The following is a 24,280-nucleotide window of genomic DNA, read 5'->3' as shown; positions in this document are numbered from 1 at the left end:
GGACAGGGAGCAGTTGGATGGGGTGGAGGTTCTGGGGCGGTCAGGGGTTGGGGAACGGGGGTGGGGTGGGGGTTGGATAGGGCGTGGGAGTCCCGGGGGGCCTGTCGGGCGGTTTGGGGGGTGGATAGGGGCCGGGGAGCAGTCAGGGGATAGGGAGCGGGGGGGGGGGTTTGAATAGGGGGTGGGATCCGGGGGGGTGGTCAGGGGACAAGGAGCAGGGGGGGTTGGATGGGTCAGGAGTTCTGAGGGGGGCAGTCAGGGGGTGGGAAGTGGGAGGGGGCAGATAGGGGGTGGGGGCCAGGTTGTTTGGGGAGGCACAGCCTTCCCTACCTAGCCCTCCATACAGTTTTGCACCCCGATGTGGCCTTCGGGCTAAAAAGTTTGCCCGCCCCTGCTGTAGATCCAGTTAGTTGTTATGCCTCTGACTTCCATCGTCCCTACAGGTGTTTGTGTGTGGAACCTGACATGCAGGGGGTTGAATGCCCCCTTTTGGTAGAGGCTCCCTGAGTCCTGTGCAGAGAGACTATACTGGTTTTGCTGCCAGTTAAATATTACATGTCTGTAGTGGGAAGGGAAGGACTTTGCCATTAGCAACATCCCCTCTCCTCCCCTCCCCCCCCCCCCCCTTCTGTGAACTACTTTTCAGTTAATACTATGGGCTGAATACTGGCTTGGAAAAGAAATGCCTAACCCCCCACCGCGCCCCTCAGAAGCAAGCACAGACATAGCTCTGATCCTAGAGGTGCTCTGTGTGTAGAGTGCTCATTGACTTCAGCAGGACTTCAGCATGCAGAGGAGCTCCAGTGCTGAGCTCATTGGCTGCAAAAGCAGCACAGACTGCTGTTCTCATTCTGCCTCTCAACAGGGACACTCTCCATGCAGCTTACTCTTAGGAGGAATCAAATGATCCGTGTGTGTTTGGAGCAGGAGCTCTATGTATGGATCTACAAATATGTAGATATTTATTGCTTATGGACCATATGCTCTCTCTTGGTCACTGCCCATTTTGGGCCCTTTCTCATAACGAAAGTGGAAGCTCCTTGGAGATGTCTCTACTTTGCTAGCTGGAGCCAGAATTAAGGCAGTTATCATTTGCTCTGCTGCTTCCGGTCAATTATATTTTGTCTGGTGTGCACTTACTGAGCCAGAATTTACCCTACTGTATGTGTCCGTCTCATTTACAGCCTATTCTCTGCACCCCCGAACCCCCCACCATTAGATTGTGAGCTCTTTGGGGTAGGGACTGTCTTGTTGTTCTGTGTTTGTGTAACACCGAGAACAATGGTGTCCTGCTCCATGACTAGGGCTTCTAGGCACTACAATAATGCGAAGAATAATAACAAATAACACATCAGCTTTCTTTCTTTCTTTTTTTTTCCCCTTAAGGTTTGCTTTCCAACGTTCTCCATCAGATACCCACAAATCACTCAGGTAAACATTACGCTAACCTTATGGGCTCATTATACACTGTGTGCAGCTCTTCATAATTGAGGCTTCACAACAGTGTTCTTGCTGGGAACAGAATGTGTTGACGCACTGTTGGGGGTTTGTTTATGGGCCCTTGGGCTCTTGTGTTCCTGTTATGAAGAGCATGGAGAGTGACGGTAAGAGATTCCGGAGACATAGACTTATAGTTCGAGAACTTTTATTTCCCCTGTTGAGCCCATCAAAGCGTTTCATCTTGGGAGGACAGGACTTTGGCTGGCAGGAACCCTACTCTTTGGTTGATGCTATTGATGTGTGATCTGTGGCTGATAAATGCCCTTCACAAGCCCTGGCTGGATGATTCATCTGGCTCTTTGGTAGCTCAGTTCCCCAGACAGGCGTTCAGTACCTGCTAGGAATGAATGTTAGGAACAGGTATCGCTGTCTTTGTTGTATCAGGTTTCAAGTTGGGAGGGGGTCACTCGTGGGTGTGGGCCTACCTGACTTGAAGGAAAAAGAGAGAGTTGTTTTGGGGTAAAACATGAGAGGGGGGGTTAATTTGGGAATAGGTGTGATGTAAAGGGTTCCTCATTGGACTTCTGAACTAAGAGAGTTCTTGTCTGCTCTGGCCTTGGAATTGCCCAAGCTGCTTTTGCATTTGAAAAGCAGTGGGCTGGGATTATAATTGAATCTTGAGGTACAAAAGCCATTCTAATGCTTCTGTAGTAGCTAGATGGATCCCCTTTGTGCCACCCTGTACGTGTGAGCGGGGCCATTGTATGATGTATCGCATGGTTTGTACCTCACCACAGTCACAATTTGGTTATTCTTTGATTTTCCATTTGTGGAGGAGATACCCACACCTTCTGAGTGTTTTCTGAATGTGGTTGGGTGCAGTCCACTGCCTCAGGGGAAGGCAGAACTCCAGGACTTTGTTAGTTTGATCTTCAATCAGGTCTTTTTTTTTTTTTTGAGATGTCACAAGCAGCTCATGATTCAAGCTAGCAAGAACTTGTGTTCTTTCCACTGGCCTGTAGTGTTGATGCATGGATCCAGAAGGGCTTCTTGGAGTTGAGTCAGGAGAGTGGCAGTGAATTGAGGTCTTGGTGTATCAGCGGGTCTGGAGTGGCCCGGGTCTTGTATTCCCAAACAACCTCAGCATCTCGTGTGATGTCGGCTGCTGCAGTACCCACCATACTGAAAGCCACAGTCTTGGCATTGATTTGAGAGAGCCACTAACAAGGTCTTATCTTAGGTGACTTTGCTGTCCACACTGATGAATACTTTTGTGGGCTTTGCTGGAATCTCATGGTTGGCATGTCAATCATAGACCTCTGTCATGAGATTTTGGCTCTGCACATGGGGCTGGGCACTTTGGATCCTGTTTGGAGACCGCGGAGTGAAAGCTGGTCCTTTGTTAGGATGAGACCATGACCATGTGCAGTTTGAGATCAGGGCCAATCCATGTTCCCAACAAACGCTGATGGACCCTGCTAGGTTTCAGGTTTTTTTACAGGAGAATACTCCATATCTAGTGGCTCACTCTAGCAATGTGCCAGTTGGGTATTATGATCACTTTTGTCCTCACCCATTAGTACTGAGTCTCCAAAGCATCCTCTTTGTTTGCATCATCTGCTCAGATCATTTTGGTGTACATGTGACCTACACCAGATAAAATATATGAAGTACGTGTTAGGGCATCAGGGACAGAAACTGCACACTGTTCCATTGCATCACTAAGAACTTCTGAGCTGCCATGTTGAGGCTGGAATGGAGACAGAGCTTTTTCTCAACCTTCGCATTCATCTGGCATAACTGTTCCAGGTCGTTGCAGCCTGGTGGTTCTCGGTTGCCTGCATTAAGATGCTGTAAAGAAAGTTCTATTTACTGAACAGTCAAGTTTGATTGAATTCAAACTGGGTGGGTTGCTTTCAGGGGCAAACTTGTGTCTGAAAGTCACTGATGTCCTCAGCTCCCCATCAGGGAAATGGAGAAATTATGTCCTACCTCAGAGAGGTGTTGCAAGGATAAAGCCATATTTATGAGGCACTCAACTATTACAGTGATAAGTACAGGTTTCAGAGTAACAGCCGTGTTAGTCTGTATTCGCAAAAAGAAATGGAGTACTTGTGGCACCTTAGAGACTAACCAATTTATTTGAGCATGAGCTTTCGTGAGCTACAGCTCACTTCATCAGATGCATACCGTGGAAACTGCAGCAGACTTTATATATACACAGAGAATATGAAACAATACCTCCTCCCACCCCACTGTCCTGCTGGTAATAGCTTATCTAAAGTAATCGTCAGGTTAGGCCATTTCCAGCACAAACCTGGATTTGTGCTGGAAATGGCTTAACCTGACGATTACTTTAGATAAGCTATTACCAGCAGGACAGTGGGGTGGGAGGAGGTATTGTTTCATATTCTCTGTGTATATATAAAGTCTGCTGCAGTTTCCACGGTATGCATCTGATGAAGTGAGCTGTAGCTCACGAAAGCTCATGCTCAAATAAATTGGTTAGTCTCTAAGGTGCCACAAGTACTCCATTTCTTTTTAGTGATAAGTACATAACTAAATGGATGCCCATGCCTCTTTCTGTGAACCATCATGGCAGTTGAGATCAGCTAGTGCACATGAGTTAACAGTCTGTAGATTTTAATTATCTGGGGAGGGAGTGGCTTGTTCTCAGTGAATGGTCCTCAGCTTTGGAATTCACTTCAACTAGTCTGACAGAGCCTAAGTTTGTTGGTGCAAGATCCATTTTTTTACTCAGCTTCTTGAGGTTGAGGTGGGTGGCTTAGGGGTAGTTGTTCTAGTTTTGTTTTTGGATCTTGTCTTTTCTTCAGTATTAGTATAGTATTTTACTGAATTATGAGTTTGCTCCTTGAGTCATATAATTGGTTTCATTTTGTGAATGGAAAATTAAATAATTCTTGATTTGAGGTTTTTGACATTTTTATGCTGATGTGCCTTGGGATTTTTTTTATACATGCAAGTTTGTATTTCATTTGTTTAGCTGTATATAAGACTGAAGAACAACATCTTACAGAAGATGACAGAATTCCGGAAGAAAGCGGCCAAAAAGGTGAGAGTGCTGGAGTATAATATATTTTACCGGCCACACTGCTATCGTTAATGGTCTGTTAGCATTTCTCGTACAAACCCTTCTGTCTACAGGTGATTTATAAATCATCTGTAAAAACTGCTCCTGGCTGGAACCTGGCATACAAAGGGCCTCATCTGCCTCATATCACAATTGACTTCATTGTGAGCAGGTTCAGTCCCAGTGTCTCAGCTGAGGAGCAAATAAAGTTTTAAAAAAATTCATACAAATCTGCTCCACTGGAATTTTGAGTTATAAATTGGCCTACAGATAGAAATGTAGACGTAGGAATTGCCAGGCTGGATCAGACCCAGCTTTGGTGATGATCTAGTTCAGAGTGCTTTCTCTGGCAATGGCTGGTACCAGATGCTTCACAGGAAGAAAGCCCATAATGGATGATTGATTACAGAATACTTGCCCATGGGGAAAGTTACTTCCTGACCTCATCAATCAGAGGTTGTTTTATGCACTGAAGCATGAGGGTTTACATCCCTTCTGATTTTTATCTGACCTAATGTAACTGTAGATGGTCTCATTATTCATAGAAATATATTCATAGAAATACAAACGCTCCCTTTTGAAAATTCTCATAATTATTAGTATTAGATAAGAAAAATATCTACAGCTACACTGGGTGACTTGGCACAAAAGTACAGGACCACAATGAGCTTTGTCCTTTCCTGAAATGTCTTATGCTATAATTGGACAGAATTAACTCTATTAATGTTTAAACCAGAGACTGGTTTTTCTCCTCCCCATGAGCATGCATCAGTTGATGCTATCATAAACATTTAAGACAACTAAGATTAAAAGAGGTACAGACACACTACAGCATAGCCTCAATATGCAGCAGGTCTTGGGAGACACTTGAAACCCCTGGCTAATCAGGAGTACTGTAGACTCAGGTGACATGCCTGGCCCATTTTGTGAAACAGGTCACTTCAAGTTTTCCAGTTCATCATTATGTGTTGCTTGTTTGCAAACGTAGCTAGACTCCAAGGCCCAGTAGCTTACAGCAAGATTTCCTAGATGAATTTCCACTGAATGCCTAGCCTACACAGAGAGAGGCATCACATAAATTCTGTAGGGAGAGTCCTTTCTCTGATTTCTCCCACCCCACACACACACTGGTAGTTGAACAATAACTCAAATACAGTTTTTGCTCTGCCAAGATTTAATTATTTGCTTCTCTGTTTCTGCAAACAGTAGGTGGGTGGGTTAAGAGGCTAGTATTATAGGGCCTTATTCTTCTCGCACTTCTATTGGGTTTTCACCTGTGTAACTTCATTGACTTCAGTGGAATTATGCCTGATTGGCTAAACTATTTGCAGAAAAGTATATTAGAACAATCTGTGTGCAAATTAGTTGTGAACAGACATGGATTTTTATAAATTTGCTCAGTATTCAAAATTGTTTGAGTAGGTCATACAAACTGTTGTTGTTATGTGACCTGCTGGTCTCCTTCATGTGAATTAGCACAAGCAGGCTGAGTCCCTGGAACAATGACACTGGCGCAAGTGCAGTAACAGCAGGTGTACTGATTACTGGAAGAGAGTACAGAGACTGCTCTCATCCCCTCCTGCTGCGACTGCTGACTTTGCCCCCTCCAGGCGGGAAACACCCCCTGCCTTGACCTTCCTCCCCAGAGTTACTTCCAGACTCCAGAGTTCTTCCTGTCTGAGTCAAAGCCACACTCATTAGGAGCTGAGTGCCTGTAGAGGTGTCAGCCAGCACAGCGAGGGCAGGTCTGATGCAGCTGCATCGCTGGAGTGCTTAAATGAAGATGCTGTAAGCCGACAGGAGAGGTGGCAACTCTGGGAGAGGTGGTAACTATGTTGGTGCAAGAAGCTGTCCTGCTGACGTAGAGCTGTCTGTACCGGCACGTAGTTTGGTGTAACTATGTCACTCGGGGGTGTGGATTATTCACACTCCTGAGTGATGTAGTTATACCGAAGTAATTCTGTAGGGTAGACCAGGGCTAAATTTATTACACTATTTTCTGCCAATGGATTCCTGATAACTATTACCTTTGAATGTCTTTTGCTACTCACTATTCATGTGGTATTGTTTGTTACCTGAATGGATGACCTTGTCTTTATAAATTACTTCTGTTCCTGCCCAAAATGAATTTTATTTCTCCATGAAGAAATTACGGGGAAAGGGCAGGCATGGGCTGCATTTCAGAGCCCTGCAGACCAGGTGTAGTTCTGAGACAGCAATTTAAGTGCCCCATCCTAGATAGTCCATTAATTCATGTATTAATCAATAGTAGGTTTCCTCTTTGGGTCTGTGCTTGCTCGTACTTTTGTAACAAAATGTGAACATTTGCATCAGACCTTTACTGTTAGTTTTTCCCCTAATGTCTAAATTTTTCCCTTTGTGAGTTTGAGAACATTATTCCTTCAACTGTCGTAATCCCCTCTGATAGTATGTGGATAAAAATGTACACCAGTGTATACATGCAGTGACCTGACTAGGCTAGGCCAGTGCTTCTCAAGCTATCTGATGTGGGGGACCGGCAATTTTTTTTTCCTAGTGTGTGTGCAGACCGGCAGCCGATGGCTCGCAGAGCGGCACTGGTCCGCAGACCACCACTTTGAGTAGCACTGGGCTAGGCTATGTTCTCTGTGAGGAGAAACAGAGGCAAACCAAGAAAAAAGGAATAATTTTTAAATGTTTAGAATTTTATAAGGGAAAACTCCAAAATTGTACCGGACACATAAGTAATATAGAACATTACTAAGTACTTACTACTGATAATAATAAACTGTAGGTTACCTACACATTAACCGTTGTGAGCTTGTACATACTACTCTTCCTTACTCTGTGCAGTTAATACCAAATGCATTGTTATTGAAAGAACAGAAGAGATTACTCAACAATATACTATGTGACTTCAGAGAAGAATCAACTTTTCCTGTACTTGGCTGTAAGTCGTGCTCCACTCTACCTGTCCTGTTCTTTGCTTCTCTTTGGCATGTAGTGCTTCTTAGATTCGATGTTCCTGTGGCTTTACTTCTTTTCAGTTTATCCACAAGAAGGGTTTCTTCACCTAGTGGGCCTTCACCTGTCCATTAGGTATCTTTGAATTGTGTTCTTTCAGTAGATGTTCACACAGTCATTCTGTCTGTTCATTTACTTTATTTCCTTTGTGAGTTGCTTCTTGTTAACTGTTTTCAGGATCTGTTTTCATCTATCAGCTTTTTGATGAATTCTCTTTTTCACCAATAGGTTTTTCCCTTGCTTCTCTCTCTTCCCTACTTACATTCTCCTGTCCTTCATTTATTATTCACCTCTCCTCCTACCCCAGCTCCTGTTCACCTGCTAATTCAGCAATTCAATTTCTCTGTCTTTAAGATGAGGATAATGATACTTGCCCTTCTTTGTAAGTCTCTGTGCTGGACCCAGCGCAAAGCCCCAAGAGGTTGAGGAAATCTGAGGATTTCTGATGGCTCCGAAGTTTCCTCACCATCACCATGGCTCCAAAATTCCACACTGGAGCTGGCTGAAAGTTGGGATTTCCAGTTCATGAGAACTCTCAGCATTTTGAAGTTTCTCATGAATCAGGAATTCTGATACGATTTCAGTTCAGATACAAAATGCAACTTGCTCCCTCATTCTTCATAGCAGTTGTGAAACTGACAAGAACGTCAGTTTCTATTAGCAGCTCCCAGGCCTTCAGGGCACATCTACACAGGGCAAAGAGACCTGCAGCAGGGCCTCACAGGGCTCAGACTTGGGCTGCAGAGCTAAAAACTTGCTGTGTAGATGTTCTGGCTCAGGCTGGAGCCTGAGCTCTCAGACCCTCCCCCCTCACAGGGTGCCATAGCTCAGGCTGCAGCTTGAGCCTGAATGTCTATACAGCTACGTTTCAGCCCCAAGCCTAAGCCCTGTAGGCCTAAGTCAGCTGACCAGCTCCAATCATGGGTGTTTTAGCCCTGTGTAGACATACCCTCAGGGTCTGAGGCTTCAGAGCAACCGGCCCAAGATTCTGGAAACTCTGGGGTCTCCAGCTCTGTCCTGGAGCCACAGCCCCTTGGAGGCCGTCAAAGGATCCCCAGGCTCCCAGCCACATGGCAGGGAGCTTGGAAGCCCTGAGGGCCCACAAGTTGTTCAGGCTCCCTGCTGCAGAGCTAGGAGCTGAGTCCTAGTTAATCGACTCTCCCAGGGTTTTCAGGCTTCTGGCTCTATGTCAGGGAGGCTGGAAAGTGGGGTTGTGATGCTACCCCGGGGCTGTGGACCCTAGAAGCTTGGAGTCCCCCGTCCTGAGGCAGATGACCATAATGGAACTGACATAACCGAGACAGCCCGCCCATTCTGGCTGCATCCCAGGGCTGCCTTATGTGCCACAGCGCTGCCCAAAATTGCCCCTCTGCCAAAGCACCCATCCCACCACTTCATTCCCTGTGCTGGGGACTGAGCAAATGTGATTGAAGGACGGCCTAAAGGCTGTGCTCTGCAGTACCTAGGCCAGGAGAATTTTTCCCCACTCAGAACTGAGGGGGGCGGGGAAGGGGGCACGTTGGGCTCCTTTACAGCACTCTAGCCCTACTAAAGAGGGGCTGGTGCAAGTATCAGGATCTCACCCAGTGCCCTTGGCATATAAAATGAGAGGATTTGATTAGTAATCTTTAAAACACTGAACCCAAAATGCCATTGTTAGCTGCTCTGTAGACTAGAACGACACTTTAAAGTGAAGCAACTGAGTCGGAGGAGAAGTGACAAGATGTGCCAGCGAGCCACCAAGACGGTAACAAAAGCCAAGCTGAGGAAGGTGTGTGTGGCTGTCAAATTTTAGCCAGAATTGAGGCACAGAAGTGAGGGAATGAGCAGCTAGAGAGAGAGAGAGAAGCCCCTGGTTGTAAAGATAGAAACATGGCCCTTGTGAAGGGATGGGAGGGGATGAAACTATCACTGTTGCAAAGCAGAGTGGGAGGGAGGCTTTGGGCTAGATCTACAAAGGGGCTTAGGTGTCTTTAACTAGGGTTTAGGCACCTAAGTCCTGGTTTTAGGTGCCACTGGCTTTCAGCATGCCAAGCTCCACACAGAATGGGTGTGGGGAGGAAATGGCAGTGTCCATCCTCATAAGCTTTAGCCCAGTGTTTAGGGTTCTCACCCAGAAGATAGGAATGCCCACCTCTGCCTGCCATCTATAGGGCACCTAGGCCATCTGACACTAGAAGAGGGGTTCCTGGCTATGGATTGCAAGCAGGGAGAGGTGGCCTCCCTGCAGCCTGGATGCAGGTGCCAAATTGCATGAGAAGGGTGTGGTTTAGGATAAACTCCTCTCTCCCCATCTCCCATTGGTTAGCTTAAGCCCCTCCCCACCTAGCATCCTGGTTTTTGTGGCTCCCATTCTTCAATTCTCCCCATTCATTGTATAGGATCCCTGGGTGCCTAACTCAGCCTCTGTTGATCCCATCGCTGTTTCAGTGATTTTTCTAGGCCCCCAGAAATTAGAGGTTGCACCGCTGCGTGTTGCCACCCCTCAGTCCCTTTGTGGCTCCAGCCCTTGCAGACTGGAGAAGAGGGGAGGAGAGAGGGTTTCTATTGCTGAGAGAGAAGTGGCCTGTTGCTCAGCAAGGGAATGAGGGGAAGGGAGCATGAAGCTCAGTGATAGTGAATCTGTGCATGGGGACATGGAGAGGAGGTTTGGAAGCAAGTTTCTCGCAAAAGCAGAAACAAGAAAATTCTACAGGAGGTACCGACTGTTCAGTGTGGCACTTTCTTTGATTTCTTCAGCCTGTCTCTGCTCCCCTGTCTGTTCTGGTGTGTTGATGCAGTTACTTGCTGATGTGCTTCTGCTGTGTGTACACAGGGCATTTCTGAAGCATTACTATCCTGTTCGTTAGCCTGTTGCTTTCACCATCTGTTCCACTGATGGAACTAAGGCAGTAGTTCCCAGCCTTTCCAGATTACTGTACCTCGTTTAGGCATCTGATTTGTCTTGCGTACCCCAAGTTTCACCACCCTTAATAAGTACTTGCTTACAAATCAGACATAAAAATAGAAAAATGTCACAGCACATTATTACTGAAAAAATGCTGACTGTCTCATTTTTTCTGTATGATATGATGGTTTTTGGTGACTTTGCTAGTGCTCTTTATGTAGCCTGTTGTGAAACTTGGCAAATATCTAGATGAGTTGATGTACCCCCTGGAAGACTCGTACCCCTAGTTGAGAACCACTGAACTTACATCCTGAAAGCATGGTCAAAATACTAATGTTTGATAGTTGAGCTCATTGCTTCCCTTGGACAGAGGTCATTATTATTATCCCCTATTTATAGATGGGGAGATGACACTGGAGTCTCTGTAGCCTCTGTTAATCCTGGAAATTTTGGAGGCTTCTGGTACCATTAGATGAGATGAGCAAACTCCCAAATGTAGTGTTCTCTTTAGTGCCAGGCCTACCAATCATATCTGTTATAGGGGTTACATAATTCTTCAGTGTGTGGATGGAGGGCAAAATTCAATCACTGTAATCCCAAAGGAAATGGAAAGATCTGAGTTCTTGCTCATGTGAATGGAAACTCCACGAAGGCTTATGAAAATGGGTTGTTACCAGTTTTGCCCGTTACTTTGGGGTATGCTCATTTATTTGGGTTACTTTTTGGGAGGGGGGTTTTGTAATCCTATTAATGTACTGCTTGTGTCACTTGTGTGTTCATATGGAGCTCTACTCCTCTCTTCTGCAAATCTCTTCCCGATGGAGCTACCCTGCAGGACCTAGGGTCCCCAGGGCTGGGTTCCTCCAGCCCCAGAACCAGATGAACACACACACCCACGCACATATTAACAGAGCAAGCCTGAGCAGGCTGGGTTGAACAGCGCTTCCAGGCTGCCACCCTCATATGCCCCGTACTCAGCAGACTGGGTCAAGCAGCACTTCCAGGCTGCCACTGTTATATGCCCCTGGACTTTGCGAACTGGGTCAAGCAGCACTTTCAAGCTGCCACCCTCATATGTCACAGAACGTCCCTATCCCCACTTTCAAGTCACAATTGTACTGGTAGTAACCCACTTGATGAGCAAATCCCAGAGTATTTTGGGTGCTACAGGGATCTTTAGCTTAGGTAAAAGAAGTGTTGCTGCAGAGTAAATGGGGAAGCTAAAAACACAAAAGAGTAAAGTTCAGAGAGAGAGAGAGAGAGAGAAGCAACCAGCTTAACCATACAAGTTATTTTTTGAATAATAGGGATAACTACACAAGGAGAGCATAAACCAACGTAACAGTTACATTATTAAAGGTCACAAAAGTCATATATAGAAAAATATACCTGATCAAACAAGTCAGGGTTAGAAAATTATACCTGAGGTAGAAAAGAAAACAGAGAGAGAGAAAGAGAGGCATCTCACCAACTTCCATTAAGCTTGAACTGGTCAGGGTTCCCAGGTGTTGGTGGTAGCTCAGGGTCCTGAGTGCTGGAGACAGGCAGAGCCCCCAGCATGATCAGTCAGGAGAAGATGAAATCCCATTGAAACTGATACAGAGTTTGGATCCATGCATCAGAACACTGATTAGAGGGTGAGTAGGGTTTTTTGTAGAGAAAATGCAATGGTTCAAGGGAGAACACTAGATTTGTTTATAGGTAAACTGATGACTCAAGGGTGTTCTTTAGGCTAGACAATAGGAGATGATCACTCTTGGCTATGGATGATGTTCCTTCCAGGGAGCTCACAATGCAATTAGGCTGCTTCAGTATTTTGGATATTAATCAAGGATTCATTACTAGAATTGGTCAGATACCTGCTGAGCTGGGTGTGTGCAGGCATAGGTTCATTAACATCTGGAGCAGAGATCCCCCATGATGCAGTGCTTCCCTGCTTTTCTGGTCCCAGAGTTCAGTGTGGTTCTCTGTTCTCCATTCTGTATGCTAATGGAGATGTCTTCCTGTCCCATCTTTCTTGTAGATGAGGCTAGAGGAGTTGCCTTTGTTCTTGTCACCCTTGTCAGGAGGGGTCTAGGTGTGTCTCCCAACACCCTTCACTGTGCTCTGCAAGTCTTTTCTCTGATTGGTTTTGGTTCAAGCACAGGCTGGTGGGAGGGGGTGTCTTTCATGAGTCAGACAGGTTGGATACTGGGCCCTGGTTCCCCAAGAACACAGAGCTGACTGGTATCAGGGTTGAACAGTGGAAAGACTCACTAGTTAAAAACAGATGTGTATAGCTTTCCATTAAACACATCTCAAATGGTTGAAGGCTGTCCCCTTCCAAATCACACTCTAACTTTTTTTTACATTGTCACCTCCATAGAACCATCAACTGAACCAGTAAGGAGTGTAATAAATTCTGATTATATTTAATTTTTATTTTTATTCCCAAGAAGCCACAAAGAAGATGGAAATACAGAGTTAGTGTAAGATACTGAACAGTGAAATTAATTCTGCTGTTGTATATGAAGTAGGGCTGTCTATTAATTGCAGTTAATTCACGCGATTAACTCAAAAAAATTAATTGTGATTAATCACAGTTTTAATTGCACTGGTAAACAATAGAATACCAATTGAAATTTATTAAATATTTTGGATGATTTTCTACATTTTCATATAAAGGGTATATGATTTTTGCTTACAAATATTTGCACTGTATGAATGATAAAATGATTTCAGTTCAGCTCATACAAGTACTGTAGTGCAATCTCTTTGTTGTGAAAGTACAACTTACAAATGTAGATTTTTTTTTTTTGTTACATAAGTGCATTCAGAAACAAAACAATGTAAAACTTCAGGGTCTACAACTCCACTCAGTCCTACTTCTTATTCTGCCAATCGCTAAGACAAACAAGTTTGTTTACATTTACAGGAGATAATGCTGCCCTCTTCTTATTTACAATGTCACCAGAAAGTGAGAACAGGCAGTTGCATGGCACTTTTGAAGCTGGCATTGCAAGGTATTTATGTGCCAGATATACTAAACAGTCGTACAGCCCTTCATGCTTCGGCCATCATTCCAGAGGAGATGCTTCCATGCTGATGATGCTCGTTAAAAAAAAATGTGTTAATTAAATTTATGACTGAACTCCTTGGGGGAGAATTGTATGTCCCCTGCTCTGTTCTACCTGCATTCTGCCATATATTTCATGTTATAGTAGTCTCGGATGATGACCCAGCACATGCTGTTCATTTTAAGAACACTTTTGCTGTAGATTTCACAAAACACAAAGAAAGTGAGATTTCTAACTGACCCACAATTTAAGAATCTGAAGTATCTTCCAAAATCTGAGAGGGACGGGGTGTGGAGCATACTTTTAGAAGTCTTAAAAGAGCAGCACTCCGATGCGGAAATTACAGAACCCGAACCACCAATAAAGAAAATCATCCTTCTTCTGGTGGCCTCGGACTCAGATGATGAAAATGAACATGCGTCGGTCCACACTGCTTTGGATTGTTGTTGAGCAGATCCCGTCATCAGCATGGACGCATGTCTTCTGGAATGGTGGTTGAAGTATGAAGGGACATGAATCTTTAGCGCATCTGGCACGTAAATATCTTGCAACGCCGGCTACAACAGTGCCATACAAACACCTGTTCTCACTTTCAGGTGACATTGTAAACAAGAAGCAGGCAGCATTATCTCCTTCAAATGTAAACAAACTTGTTTGTCTGAGCAATTGGCTGAACGAGAAAGAGGACTGAGTGGACTTGCAGGCTCTAAAATTTTACATTGTTTTATTTTTGAATGGAGTTTTTTTTACATAATTTTACATTTGTAAGTTTAACTTTCCTGATAAAGAGATTGCACTATAGTACTTGTATTAGGTGAATTGAAAAATACCATTTCTTTCTTTTTTTTACAGTGCAAAAGCACAGGGGGAACAGCACAGGGGGAACTTTTACTGCTAAAACAAACTTCAGCACTGAGTGAGTTTAGGCACCTACATGACTAGCCACAGCTGGGCAGGGGGTTGTGGACTGCAGTGGTTCCTAGATCTGGGATTAAGGCATATAAATCTGGAGGTTAGGTACCTAAATCTCTTTGTGTATCTGGGCCTTAATCACTACCAGTTTGAACTATGCCTATGTTTTTGCCCTGGGCATGGGCACTGCTGCCTCACTGTAGGCATTCGGAAGCGTATCTGCTGTCTAAGCCCCAGTGTGATCTGAAGAGAAGTGGAGGAGCACTTGTCTTGTGTGTCTGGCCCGATCTGACCCGATTAATGTTCCCTCTAATTTTTTCCATCCATGTACAGAATAAATTTTGTTATGTGCACCGAAGTATGTGCGGATGTGCACCACCAGTAAAGACAAAAACCTTTAGATATAATACATATTTTTAAAAAGTTACCATAGGGATAATTACTCCAGTCAGGACAGGTTAGGCATTTTAGAACTCACTACTCAAAGAATTAAATTTAAGTGTAAGAGAAATAAAAATGATGAAATGCACAGACCAGTCAAAACACTAAAATAGCATACTTTGAAAGAATTAAATTACAGAGAATATATGTGCATTGTAGGAAGTACCAAGAAGTAACAACAACAATAATACAAGTGTGTGTTGGGAGGTGAGTGTGAAAGAGACTGTGTGTGTGTGTGTGAGTGAGAGACAGAGACACTCTGTGTGTGTGACTCAGAGACTCTGTGTGTGTGTGAGTGAGTGAGGCAGAGACCGTGCATGTGCTCGCTGCTGGGGAAGTTTCTGATTGCACTGTCTCTTTAAGACACTCACTGAAAGCTCTCCTGCTCTGTCCTGAGCCCTGTTGTCTCCTCTCCCCTGCTCTGCAGAGATGGGGTACATGAGTGGGGTCGGGGAAGAGAGAGGGAGAGAGAGTGTGTGTGTGTGTGTGTATGAGAGAGAGACAGAAGGAGATGGCTGCTGGGGAAATCTCAGAAACAGTGCACTGTCTCTTTAAGAAATGTACTCAGTCACTCTCTGTTCACTGCAGCAGCTCCATGTCCTGAATGTCCCCTCTCCCCTGCTCTGAGGAGATGGGGTTACAGGGGCGGTGCAGAGGGGGACACCCTGACATCAGCTCCTGCCTCCCTCCCCTCCCCCACACAGCCAGCAGGAGGGTCCTGGGAGGGGAGCAGCTGCAGGACAGAGCAATGTGGCGGGGAGGGGCACCTGAACACATGCTGCTGGATGTGCATGACCTGCAGTGGAATCTCTCCTGGGCAGCTGCCCAAGCACGCAGCTTACAGGGGACATAGGACCCGATGTGTCTGGGTGTGCTCTTAATCATGCCTAATACTACATAAAATGGTACCTAAGCCACCTGACTTCAGGAGAGGGGTTCCTGGTTGTGAATTGCTAAGCAGAGAGAGGCACAAGCTCAGAGGGGTGGGGCTTAGAACACACTTCTCTCATTGATCTCTCCCACTGGCTAGCTTAGGCGGCTCCTTGCCTGGCATAGAGATAAGACTATCTCAGGCGAACAAACTTTGTAGGATATTTATTTTAGAAAGAGTTCTGACTTTAAAAAAAAAAAAAAAAAAGTAAGGATGCTGTATTCAGAATACTTCAGAGAAGTAATGTTCAGGGATATGTTACTAGGAGCCAAAAACTACATCATAAAGTGGGCTTTTTTAAAACCACCCCTCTGTGCAAGGTAAAAACCTTGGTTTCAAACTATCACAAAGGATTCTAGAAAACTTCCTGTTAGTTTAATTTTTTTTATAAATGCTCAAAGTCTTCATCCTTCAACTTTAAGGAAAACATTTACAGTTGGAAAATGTTTTATAGAAGATCTTTCCTGCTTCTAAATTCATGTATCCACGCAAAGGTGAAAACCTTTGTTTATTCCTTAAATGCTTAAGATGGTCAAAGCTCTTTTTGTAATGTTTATTGCAAATGTTTTGTAAAGCATCTAATGTAATTTCCTAATATCATTGCTATGCGAATGGAAAGATGTTTATATACAATATAGCAGGGTCATCTAATGCTAGAGCTGGTTATGAAATAAGAAGCTATTTGGGTATAGAATAGTGATATTGGGGAACTAAATAGTATCTGGCAATGCTTAAGCAACTCCTGATGGAAGTCAGAAAGACACAAGTCACCTCTTCAAGAATGGTTAAGAAGAGACAGTGTTTTATTGGATGACTGTTTAAATTAAAAGACTTTCTTTAAGAATATTTAAGTTTAAAAATGGTCACATTGAGAGCGAAAAGAGCGCTATATATGACATAAGGGTATTTGGACTCATGTCAAGCAGAACTTCGGCTCCGGTTGAACTCTGGTGGAACTAAAGGCATATGTCAGAAAATGGACTAAATCAGGGAAAGAGGTAAAACTCTAAACTTTAAAAATATACTGAGAATTTCCTGTCACAAAGGCAGTTAGAATCCTGCTGTAAATGCTGCTGCAGATTGCATATATTTCCTGGATGCACAAGCTCAAAATTTCCCCTCCTTACTCCACTGTTGTACAATTAGCTGTATGCTGGCGGGTTGCTGCTAGAGGTGGCTGCATTTCAGGAGCTCTGCACAGAGATAGTTTAGGAAGCTCTTCCGGGACTACTGGTCATGGAAGTTGTAAGCTGTGAAAATATTCACAGCTCCTTTTAGCCAGATAATTTCATATGAACTGTACAGAGAACCTCCAAGTGAATCAGTGCTGGTTGGGGGTGTTTGTTAGGGGCTGAAACCACCTGGGAGAAGCTGATGGGTTCATTAATCCCAGATGATAAATAATACGCAGCAAATCGCCTGGCAGAAATTTTTGTTCCTGTTAAAATGTATTGTGTTATGTACACCTGAAGTTTATATAATTATCTCTCCTCCTTGTAGATGAAGTGAAGAACTCAGAAGAGACTAAATCAGTGAGCCAGCATGACCTTTCCTCCACTCAAGAGAATGCAGGTGTGTGGCCATCACACTCTGGCCAGAGTTAAGTGGGGGAAGTGAGGCACATGTGCTGCATGGCAATGACTAGCTGCTTGCGCATGGCTGTGAAGTGGCCAGTGGAGTGAAATGGTTGAGAAGTGTTGGGAGGGGATGAGGTGCCCATTGCACTCACAGGAAGGTAGGAGAGAGACACTGTCACGGGAGTTGGGGGAAGGAGGGGAGGGTCTCTGACTGGAGAGTAGCTTGTTCACAGGGGAAATGAAAGGAAGGGAGCATGAATGTTTCTGATGTAGCTGGAAGTAAGGACTTGGGGTGGGGACTGGAGTCAGATTTCCTGCAAAAGGAGAATCAAGACAATTCTCTGTGTGGCTCTTATAGTACAATTTTAGATCTTCTTTATTCTCCAGCCTGCCTCGGCTTGCCCTCTCTGCTCTGGCGTAATGACTTGGTTACTTGCTGATGTGCTCCTTCTCTGTGCACACAGGGCACTTGTGGAGCATTAATGCCCTGCCCATCCGCCTGTGTTTTACCGTTCTGTTTGTAATCATCAGCACGTACATCCTCAAACACCATTCAACCATTGCTGTATAAATCCTCGTTGTGCCCCTTTGAGAGTGGGTATTGTTATCTCCTACTTACACCTGGGGAAACTGAGGCACAGAGAGGTGAAATGGTTTGTGCAAGCCACACAGGACCCGAGTCTCTACTTGCATTGCTGTCAATCAGGAATCACCCTAATGGTGTCAAGTAAGCTACAAGGGTGAAAATGCGTAGACAATCAAGCACGGAGTATTACAGAGGGCATAGAACCTAGGAGTCCTGATTCCCAGTCTTGTGCTCAGAGTACTAGCCTACCCTTCTCTGTCTCAGTCATCTTATGACAAAACCACACTTCCCAGACACAATGTCGGACTAGATGTATGATTGCTGCCCTGCAAATTTCAGGCAAAATGTTAAAATAAGGGTGACTAGAGCAGTGTCTGGTTAAACCCTCTTGTATCTATGTCCCCCCCCCGCCCCCCCGACAGGACAGATTCCTATGTCCAGATCCTCAAGGTATTTAGACACTTATTTCAGTGGAAGTTAGGAGCCTAAATACCTTTCAGGACCTGGGCCTTGGTGCTCTCTTGAAGGCTAAGGGAGACTTAGTTGTTGTGCTGGTCACACTGCAAGAGTCGCAAGGGTTTGGAACAGCTGGCTGGGGGGCACAGCAAGCCCTTAGACCAGAGGTGCGCAAACTATGGTCCAAGAGCCACCTCCGGCTGCAGGACCCTCCTGCTCAGCCCCTGAGCTCCTGGCCTGGGAGGCTAGTCCCTGGCCCCTCCCTGCTGTTCCCCCTCCCCCGCAGCTTCAGCGTGCCACGCGGCCAGCGCAATGCTCTGGGCGTCCGGGCAGCGCGGTTGCAGAGCCGCGGCCTGACCCAGTGCTCTGGGTGGCACGGCTGTAGCACTGTCGGCCACAGGTGCTCCAGGTAGCACAGTAAGGGGGCAGGGGGAAGGGAGGGTTGGACAGAGGGCAGGGGAGTTGGGGGTGGTGGTCGGGGCGGGGCGGTTAGAGGGTGGGGAATAGGGGGTTGAATGGGGGCAGGGGTCCCGGTGGGGGGGGCAGTCAGGAAGGAGTGGGGGTTGGACGGGGCGGCGGTGGGCAGGCAGGGGCGGTCAGGGGACAGGGAGAAGGGGTGGTTGGATGGGGCAGGGGTCCCGAGGAGCAAGTCAGAAATGAGGGGGGGGGGTTGATGGGGCGTCAGGGGGCAGTAAGGTGTGGGGGGTCCAGGGGTGGTCAGGGAGCAGGGGGTGGTGGATGGGGCAGGAGTCCCGGGGAGCTGTCAGGGAACAAGGGGGGTTGGATGGGGCAGGAGTCCTGGAGGGAGCTGTCAGGGAGTGTGAGAAGCGGGGGGGTGGGGGGATTGGATAGGAGGCAGGGGCTGGGCCACGCCTGGCTGTCTGGGGAGACACAACTGGTCCTCCATACAATTTTGGAAACCCGATGTGGCCCTCAGGCCAAAATGTTTGCCTGCCCCTGCGCTAGGCCCCCGGCTGGGTACTGTAGTAAGCAACAAGCCCTGGAAAAAGGGGTGAGGGAAAGAGGTGCACTGCTACCTTTTTGGAGTAGCAGTAAGGGGTGCGTTTTAGCACATTATGCTTCAGCTCTCCCATTACCCATCCTTCTCTGTACCCGGGACACGCCAACTAGCCACTACTCCTCTGTCCCCCCAGTGCTCCTTGGGTAGGTTAGGAAAGAATTTTACCCCCTCTATGATGACCATGAATGGTGTGTGCAATAATTGGTGCTAACTCCAACTCATTTGCATCTTATTTTTCAGATTATGAAAATGTCACAAAGGGGAATCAGGAGCCAGGTATGGAAAAGAACACAGGAACGTTTTAGACCCCTGTATGATCACGTCTGGGGAAAGTACGATAGATCACTAGAGCTGGTCCCCAGCTAAAAGCTCCAAGCATCCCTGAATGTTCAAGACCATACATGTGACGTGTGCGCATAGCTCCTCAGGTTATAGCGCTCACTGTTGGCGTGGCGTACAGGGGTTAATGCTGTCTGGTTGGGGGGGCATGTCAAAGGTGCTGAATGGCCCTAGACGTTAGAGTTCTAGATGGCAGATGAACACAAATATCCATATAAGGACTGGGATTGGTTGGCAGGGCTTGTGGTAGCAAATCAGTGGTTGTAGATCACATGGTTAATGTGTCTAATTATCCTTGGCTACTCAGGTTCCAATTCCAGATTAAATCATGAATCAGGGATGGAATTCACAGCTCCCAGCGCTCGAAGCCTGTCCACACTAGCGCTTTAAAGCGCTCAGACTTGCTGCATCTCCACTAGTAGGATTTGCCAGTATTGATAGATAGATCTGTGTAGCTATGCTAGCAAGCTCTTTCTAGTGTATATCAGGGGGAGATGTAAGTCCAAAAAACCTGAGTGAATGGTTTTGGGGAGGGGTATTATTTCACAGAGTATTTGTATTAACACTAGGTTTTGTAATAGCTACAACTAAAGCCTAAATATGAGCTCTAAACAGCCTGACAGTGTCCCAGAAGGTGTTACTCTACCCTTACTCAGGTGAGCGCCCATTGACTCTGTCTCAGTAAGACCTGAGTAAAAATCTGAATAAGTTAATCAGTATTTAGCCCTTGAGTAGTATTTATATAGCACCATATAGATACATGGGGCTCTGCTGCAAGGAGCTTGCAATCCATTTTCAACAGAAACAGTGCAAACAATTAAAGTTCAGGTACTAGATGGGAACAGTCTGGGTGTGGATCAAAACCCTGGTTTTAAACTTTAAACTGAGGTTTAAAGAGTATTGCTGAGTTCATACTAGAGGGTTGCGCTGTTTTTATTGTATTGGTCTAGTTAAAGTGTGTGTGTGTGTGTGTGTGTGTACAAGCCTTGAGTACTGTGGTATATTTTTATAAGGGTTTCTCCCTTCGCATGACATTGATAGTACATTAAAGATTCCTAGGCTCCACAGGAATCTGGGTGGAGGGGCTATCAGAAATATGCAGAGTTTTCTCTTCTATTTAATACCAGCCAAGCTGTATTTGCTGGAGACCGAGGGAGGAGGTAAAAGGGAGGCTTAGGAGGATAGCTAGTGAGGGGGAGTACAGAGAAATGAGAGTAAAGGTGTAGGCAGGGCTGAAACAGAGGCTATGGAAGTTGAACTAAATTTGAGTGTAGACCAGGCCTAAGTGAGGGACAGGATAAGAAACCTGAACGTGATGCAGATGAAGAGAGGCAGCAGTGTGACGATCTGAGGCAGGCTAGTGACATGGTCCAAGTGGCTGGAAGGGGAAGCTGATCTAAGCAGTGGCATTTTGGATCAACTAGAAGGGGACCCAGAGCTTGTCAGTGAGCCTGATGAGTGAGGCTGAAGACGTAAGTTTTTGTGAGGTTTGCTGGCTGTTGTTAGATCATGGGCTATTATGATTTTCTGTTCTATACAGGATGCTTTATTTGGCCATTGGGGTTTGCCATGGTGTTTGAGCCATGTTTGGAGGTTTGTAATATACAATTGCATTATTTGTATATGCATTATTGCTACATCTCACCACAGAGGAACAAATCAGCAACAGCAGCATTTGATTTAGTGCTGTTCACAGGTTGTGTGACCTATGTCAGAACTACCTAGGGGAGAGTAAGAACTGACCCTGTCTGTCACAGCTGTAGGCAGGAGAAGTGCATTAGTTCCATGTTTGGAGGGGATCTCCACCCTACCATTTGAGCCTTGAACAAACATCTGAAACCAGAAACACCAACACTGAGGTTCCAAAGTTGGGTTTTTTTATGCTGCTCTGTCATCTTCTTTTGTCCTGTGTTCAGATGGCCTCACCAGGACATGACAAGAGCAAACAAAGCTGCTATGGATCTGGGATACAAACTTTTGCAAAGAAAATAATTTAAAATGTTCCTTTTTGAAATTTTGCCCTGGCGGTCTCACCTTTAGGGGGGTTTCCCTTATCTAAACAACCACAGTCCCCACCAATGCCAAACCACCCACCCATACAGTCGGATAACATCTCAGACACAGGCTGCGTTGGAAATGTAACAGGCACAGGAGTTACTTCCCCTTATTCAATGTAGCGTAACTGAGCTCAACAAAAAGTACCAGCGCCACGGTAGAGTTGTGCCAGCTGCTTCAGGTCTCCCTGCTGCTAGACTAGCTCCCCTGCTGGTGTCTGGAGTGGGTGGAAATGGCACTGTGCTGAGATTTGGTGTGGGAGGAATGGTGCCGTGGGAGGAGAGGCACAGTCTGTATGTACCAGTGCCTGGGCACGTACAGACTCGTCTCTCAGTGTTGCTGTGTCTGGTGCACGAAGAAGGAAGTGTTGACTTAAGTGGCAGTTAAGTATATCTTCTGAAAATCAGCCCAGTTTTATTTAGATGCCCATCACATGATGTAAATACTTTAGATATTCTGTCTTGACACCTTTTCATTATAATTTCTCTGTCCCTCAATTTCCTTGTCTGTAAAATGAGGATAATATTTACCTACCTTAGGAAAGCTCTGAGATCCTCAGATGAAAGACGCTTCAGGAATGCATAATGTTACCATAGGAAAAAAAAATCCCTGCAGCATTATACCCAGGAGTGACACCGAGTATCAGCTGATGCTGCTACTAACATAAACCAAAGACGACATAGCAAAATGCTACAGTATCCTATTAATTCATATTTATTGTTCGCTAGTGTTTAAAATCTGCAGTGTTCTTGGGTAAGTGATAAAACATTGCAAACTAAAATAAAAAATATAATGAATTCATCTTTTATTCCAGATCTTAAACAGCAAAGGGACGCAGACTAATAACACAATGGACTAAACTCCATTGCGGAGTGACAAAAGAGATTGAGAGAAGAAATGGAACAAGTATCTTGTGGATGTCATCAATGAGTGCTTGAGTTCTCCCTAACAAAAGTGTTTTGAAGATTCGTGTATTTGTTCTCAAGCTTCCAGCAATGCCCACTTTTATCTTTCAAGGACAGATGCCCTCTTTCTTCAATGTTGGTTATTTTGAAAATGGACAGTGAGTCAAGGAGCAAATCCGTTTGCATCCGTGCTTTTTTTTATACTTTTGTTTTACAAGCAAGCAAACATGAAACATAGGAGCCAGGTTTATTTATGCCAATGTTTCCAGACATTAACTAACACAAGTGAATGTAGACAAATCAAAAACTAATCGACATGATATACAACTCTAACTGTAACATTATTTACATTCAAAGGAGAAGAGTATTCAGAGGGGCGACTCTCATTTTCTCAGCCTCCCTATCTGAAAGAAAAGGCCACAATGACACTGTCCATGCATAGATGAGCAACAGCTTTCCTGGCTCTTGTTTCTTCCAGAAAGCACCACCATCACCCTCCACCCCCACCACTAAGTTCTAATTTTTTTTTGAATAGCAAAAGGTAGACACGCCTTCTAGCTCAGTGGACATGGTATCAATTCGGCTAGAGTAAATGGCACAGTGGTTCTCAAACTGTGGGTCAGGCCCAAAAGTGGGTCATGACCCTGTTTTAATGAGGTCGCCTTGAGGCGTTAGACTTGCTGGGCTCTGGGGCTGAAGCCAAAGTCTGAGTCCCACTGCCCAGGACGGGGGCTGAAGCCAAAGCCCAAGGGCTTCAGCCATGGGCAGCAGGGCTCAGGCTATAGCGCCCTCCCCCCATCCCCGCTGCCCACCCAAAGGGGCAGGGCTCAGGCTTCCGTCCCTCTTCCTGGAGTTGTGTAGTAACTTTTGTTGTCAGAAGGGGGTCGCGATGCAATGAAGTTTGAGAACCCCTGCTACCCAAACAATGTATCCTCAGACTCTAAGGTAAGTCTCAAGAGCAATTGCGTCTGTGGCGCCCACAACTGTGTCAGAACAGCTGATCTAAAAGCATCAGCACAGACACTTCATTCACTATCAGAAGGAGATTATCCACCAGTGAAACCAGTACAGTCTCTGTGCCAAACCCAGGTCTCAGATCTATGCAAGTCTGGGCTTTGATGTATGAAGTTAGGCACCCAAAAAATCTACATACTTTAGAGCCGTGGTTCTCTAACTTTTTTTTTCGCGGACCACTTGAAAATTGCTGTGGGTCTCAGTGGGCCACTTCATGATCTTTCCAAATGTTGTTTGTACCGTGAGCTAACTATTGTAAAGAGCTTTGGATTAAAAAAACCCTTAATAATTAACATTTTTTTGTTCTACAAATAAAAGCACACAACTCATATTTTAATATTTTAATAGTCTTACCTTTCTAATGTGATGGATGTGCCCTCGCTCCCCCGCCGCAGCAGCCCCTGAGCTGGGGCTGGGAAGGAGGGCCGTCTCTCCCCAGCAGCTGCAGTTCTGGAGCTGGGGAAAGTTGCCTCTTTCTCTGGCCGCCACAGCCCTGCATATCCCAAATTCCCCCCACCCACTCTTCTCACCCCACTGCCCCCTCCCACCTACCCCCTATTCCCCCC

At 45.5% G+C, this 24,280-nt stretch overlaps 1 protein-coding gene across 2 annotated transcripts in view; it reads left to right on the top strand.

Moving 5' to 3' along the window:
* Positions 1–24,051, top strand: part of CD58 (CD58 molecule) — a 42,915-nt gene extending 18,864 nt beyond the window's left edge. Inside the window, exons 5-10 of one of the 2 annotated variants that reach the window (XM_077822770.1) lie at positions 1,387–1,431; positions 4,445–4,513; positions 17,262–17,333; positions 19,642–19,677; positions 21,281–21,333; positions 22,610–24,051. In XM_077822770.1, coding sequence (XP_077678896.1) covers positions 1,387–1,431; positions 4,445–4,513; positions 17,262–17,333; positions 19,642–19,677; positions 21,281–21,333; positions 22,610–22,654 — 320 coding nt within the window. In that variant the 3' untranslated portion in view covers positions 22,655–24,051. The remainder of the gene's footprint in view (positions 1–1,386; positions 1,432–4,444; positions 4,514–17,261; positions 17,334–19,641; positions 19,678–21,280; positions 21,334–22,609) is intronic. The other variant, XM_077822779.1, reaches the window with a different exon arrangement.
* The last annotated feature ends 229 nt before the right edge of the window (positions 24,052–24,280 follow it).

The sequence above is a fragment of the Eretmochelys imbricata genome, chromosome 1 (assembly GCF_965152235.1).
Source record: "Eretmochelys imbricata isolate rEreImb1 chromosome 1, rEreImb1.hap1, whole genome shotgun sequence".
Lineage (NCBI taxonomy): Eukaryota > Metazoa > Chordata > Testudines > Cheloniidae > Eretmochelys > Eretmochelys imbricata.
The sequence above is the reverse complement of the archived record's forward strand: the minus strand, read 5'-3'. Positions and strand labels throughout refer to the sequence as shown.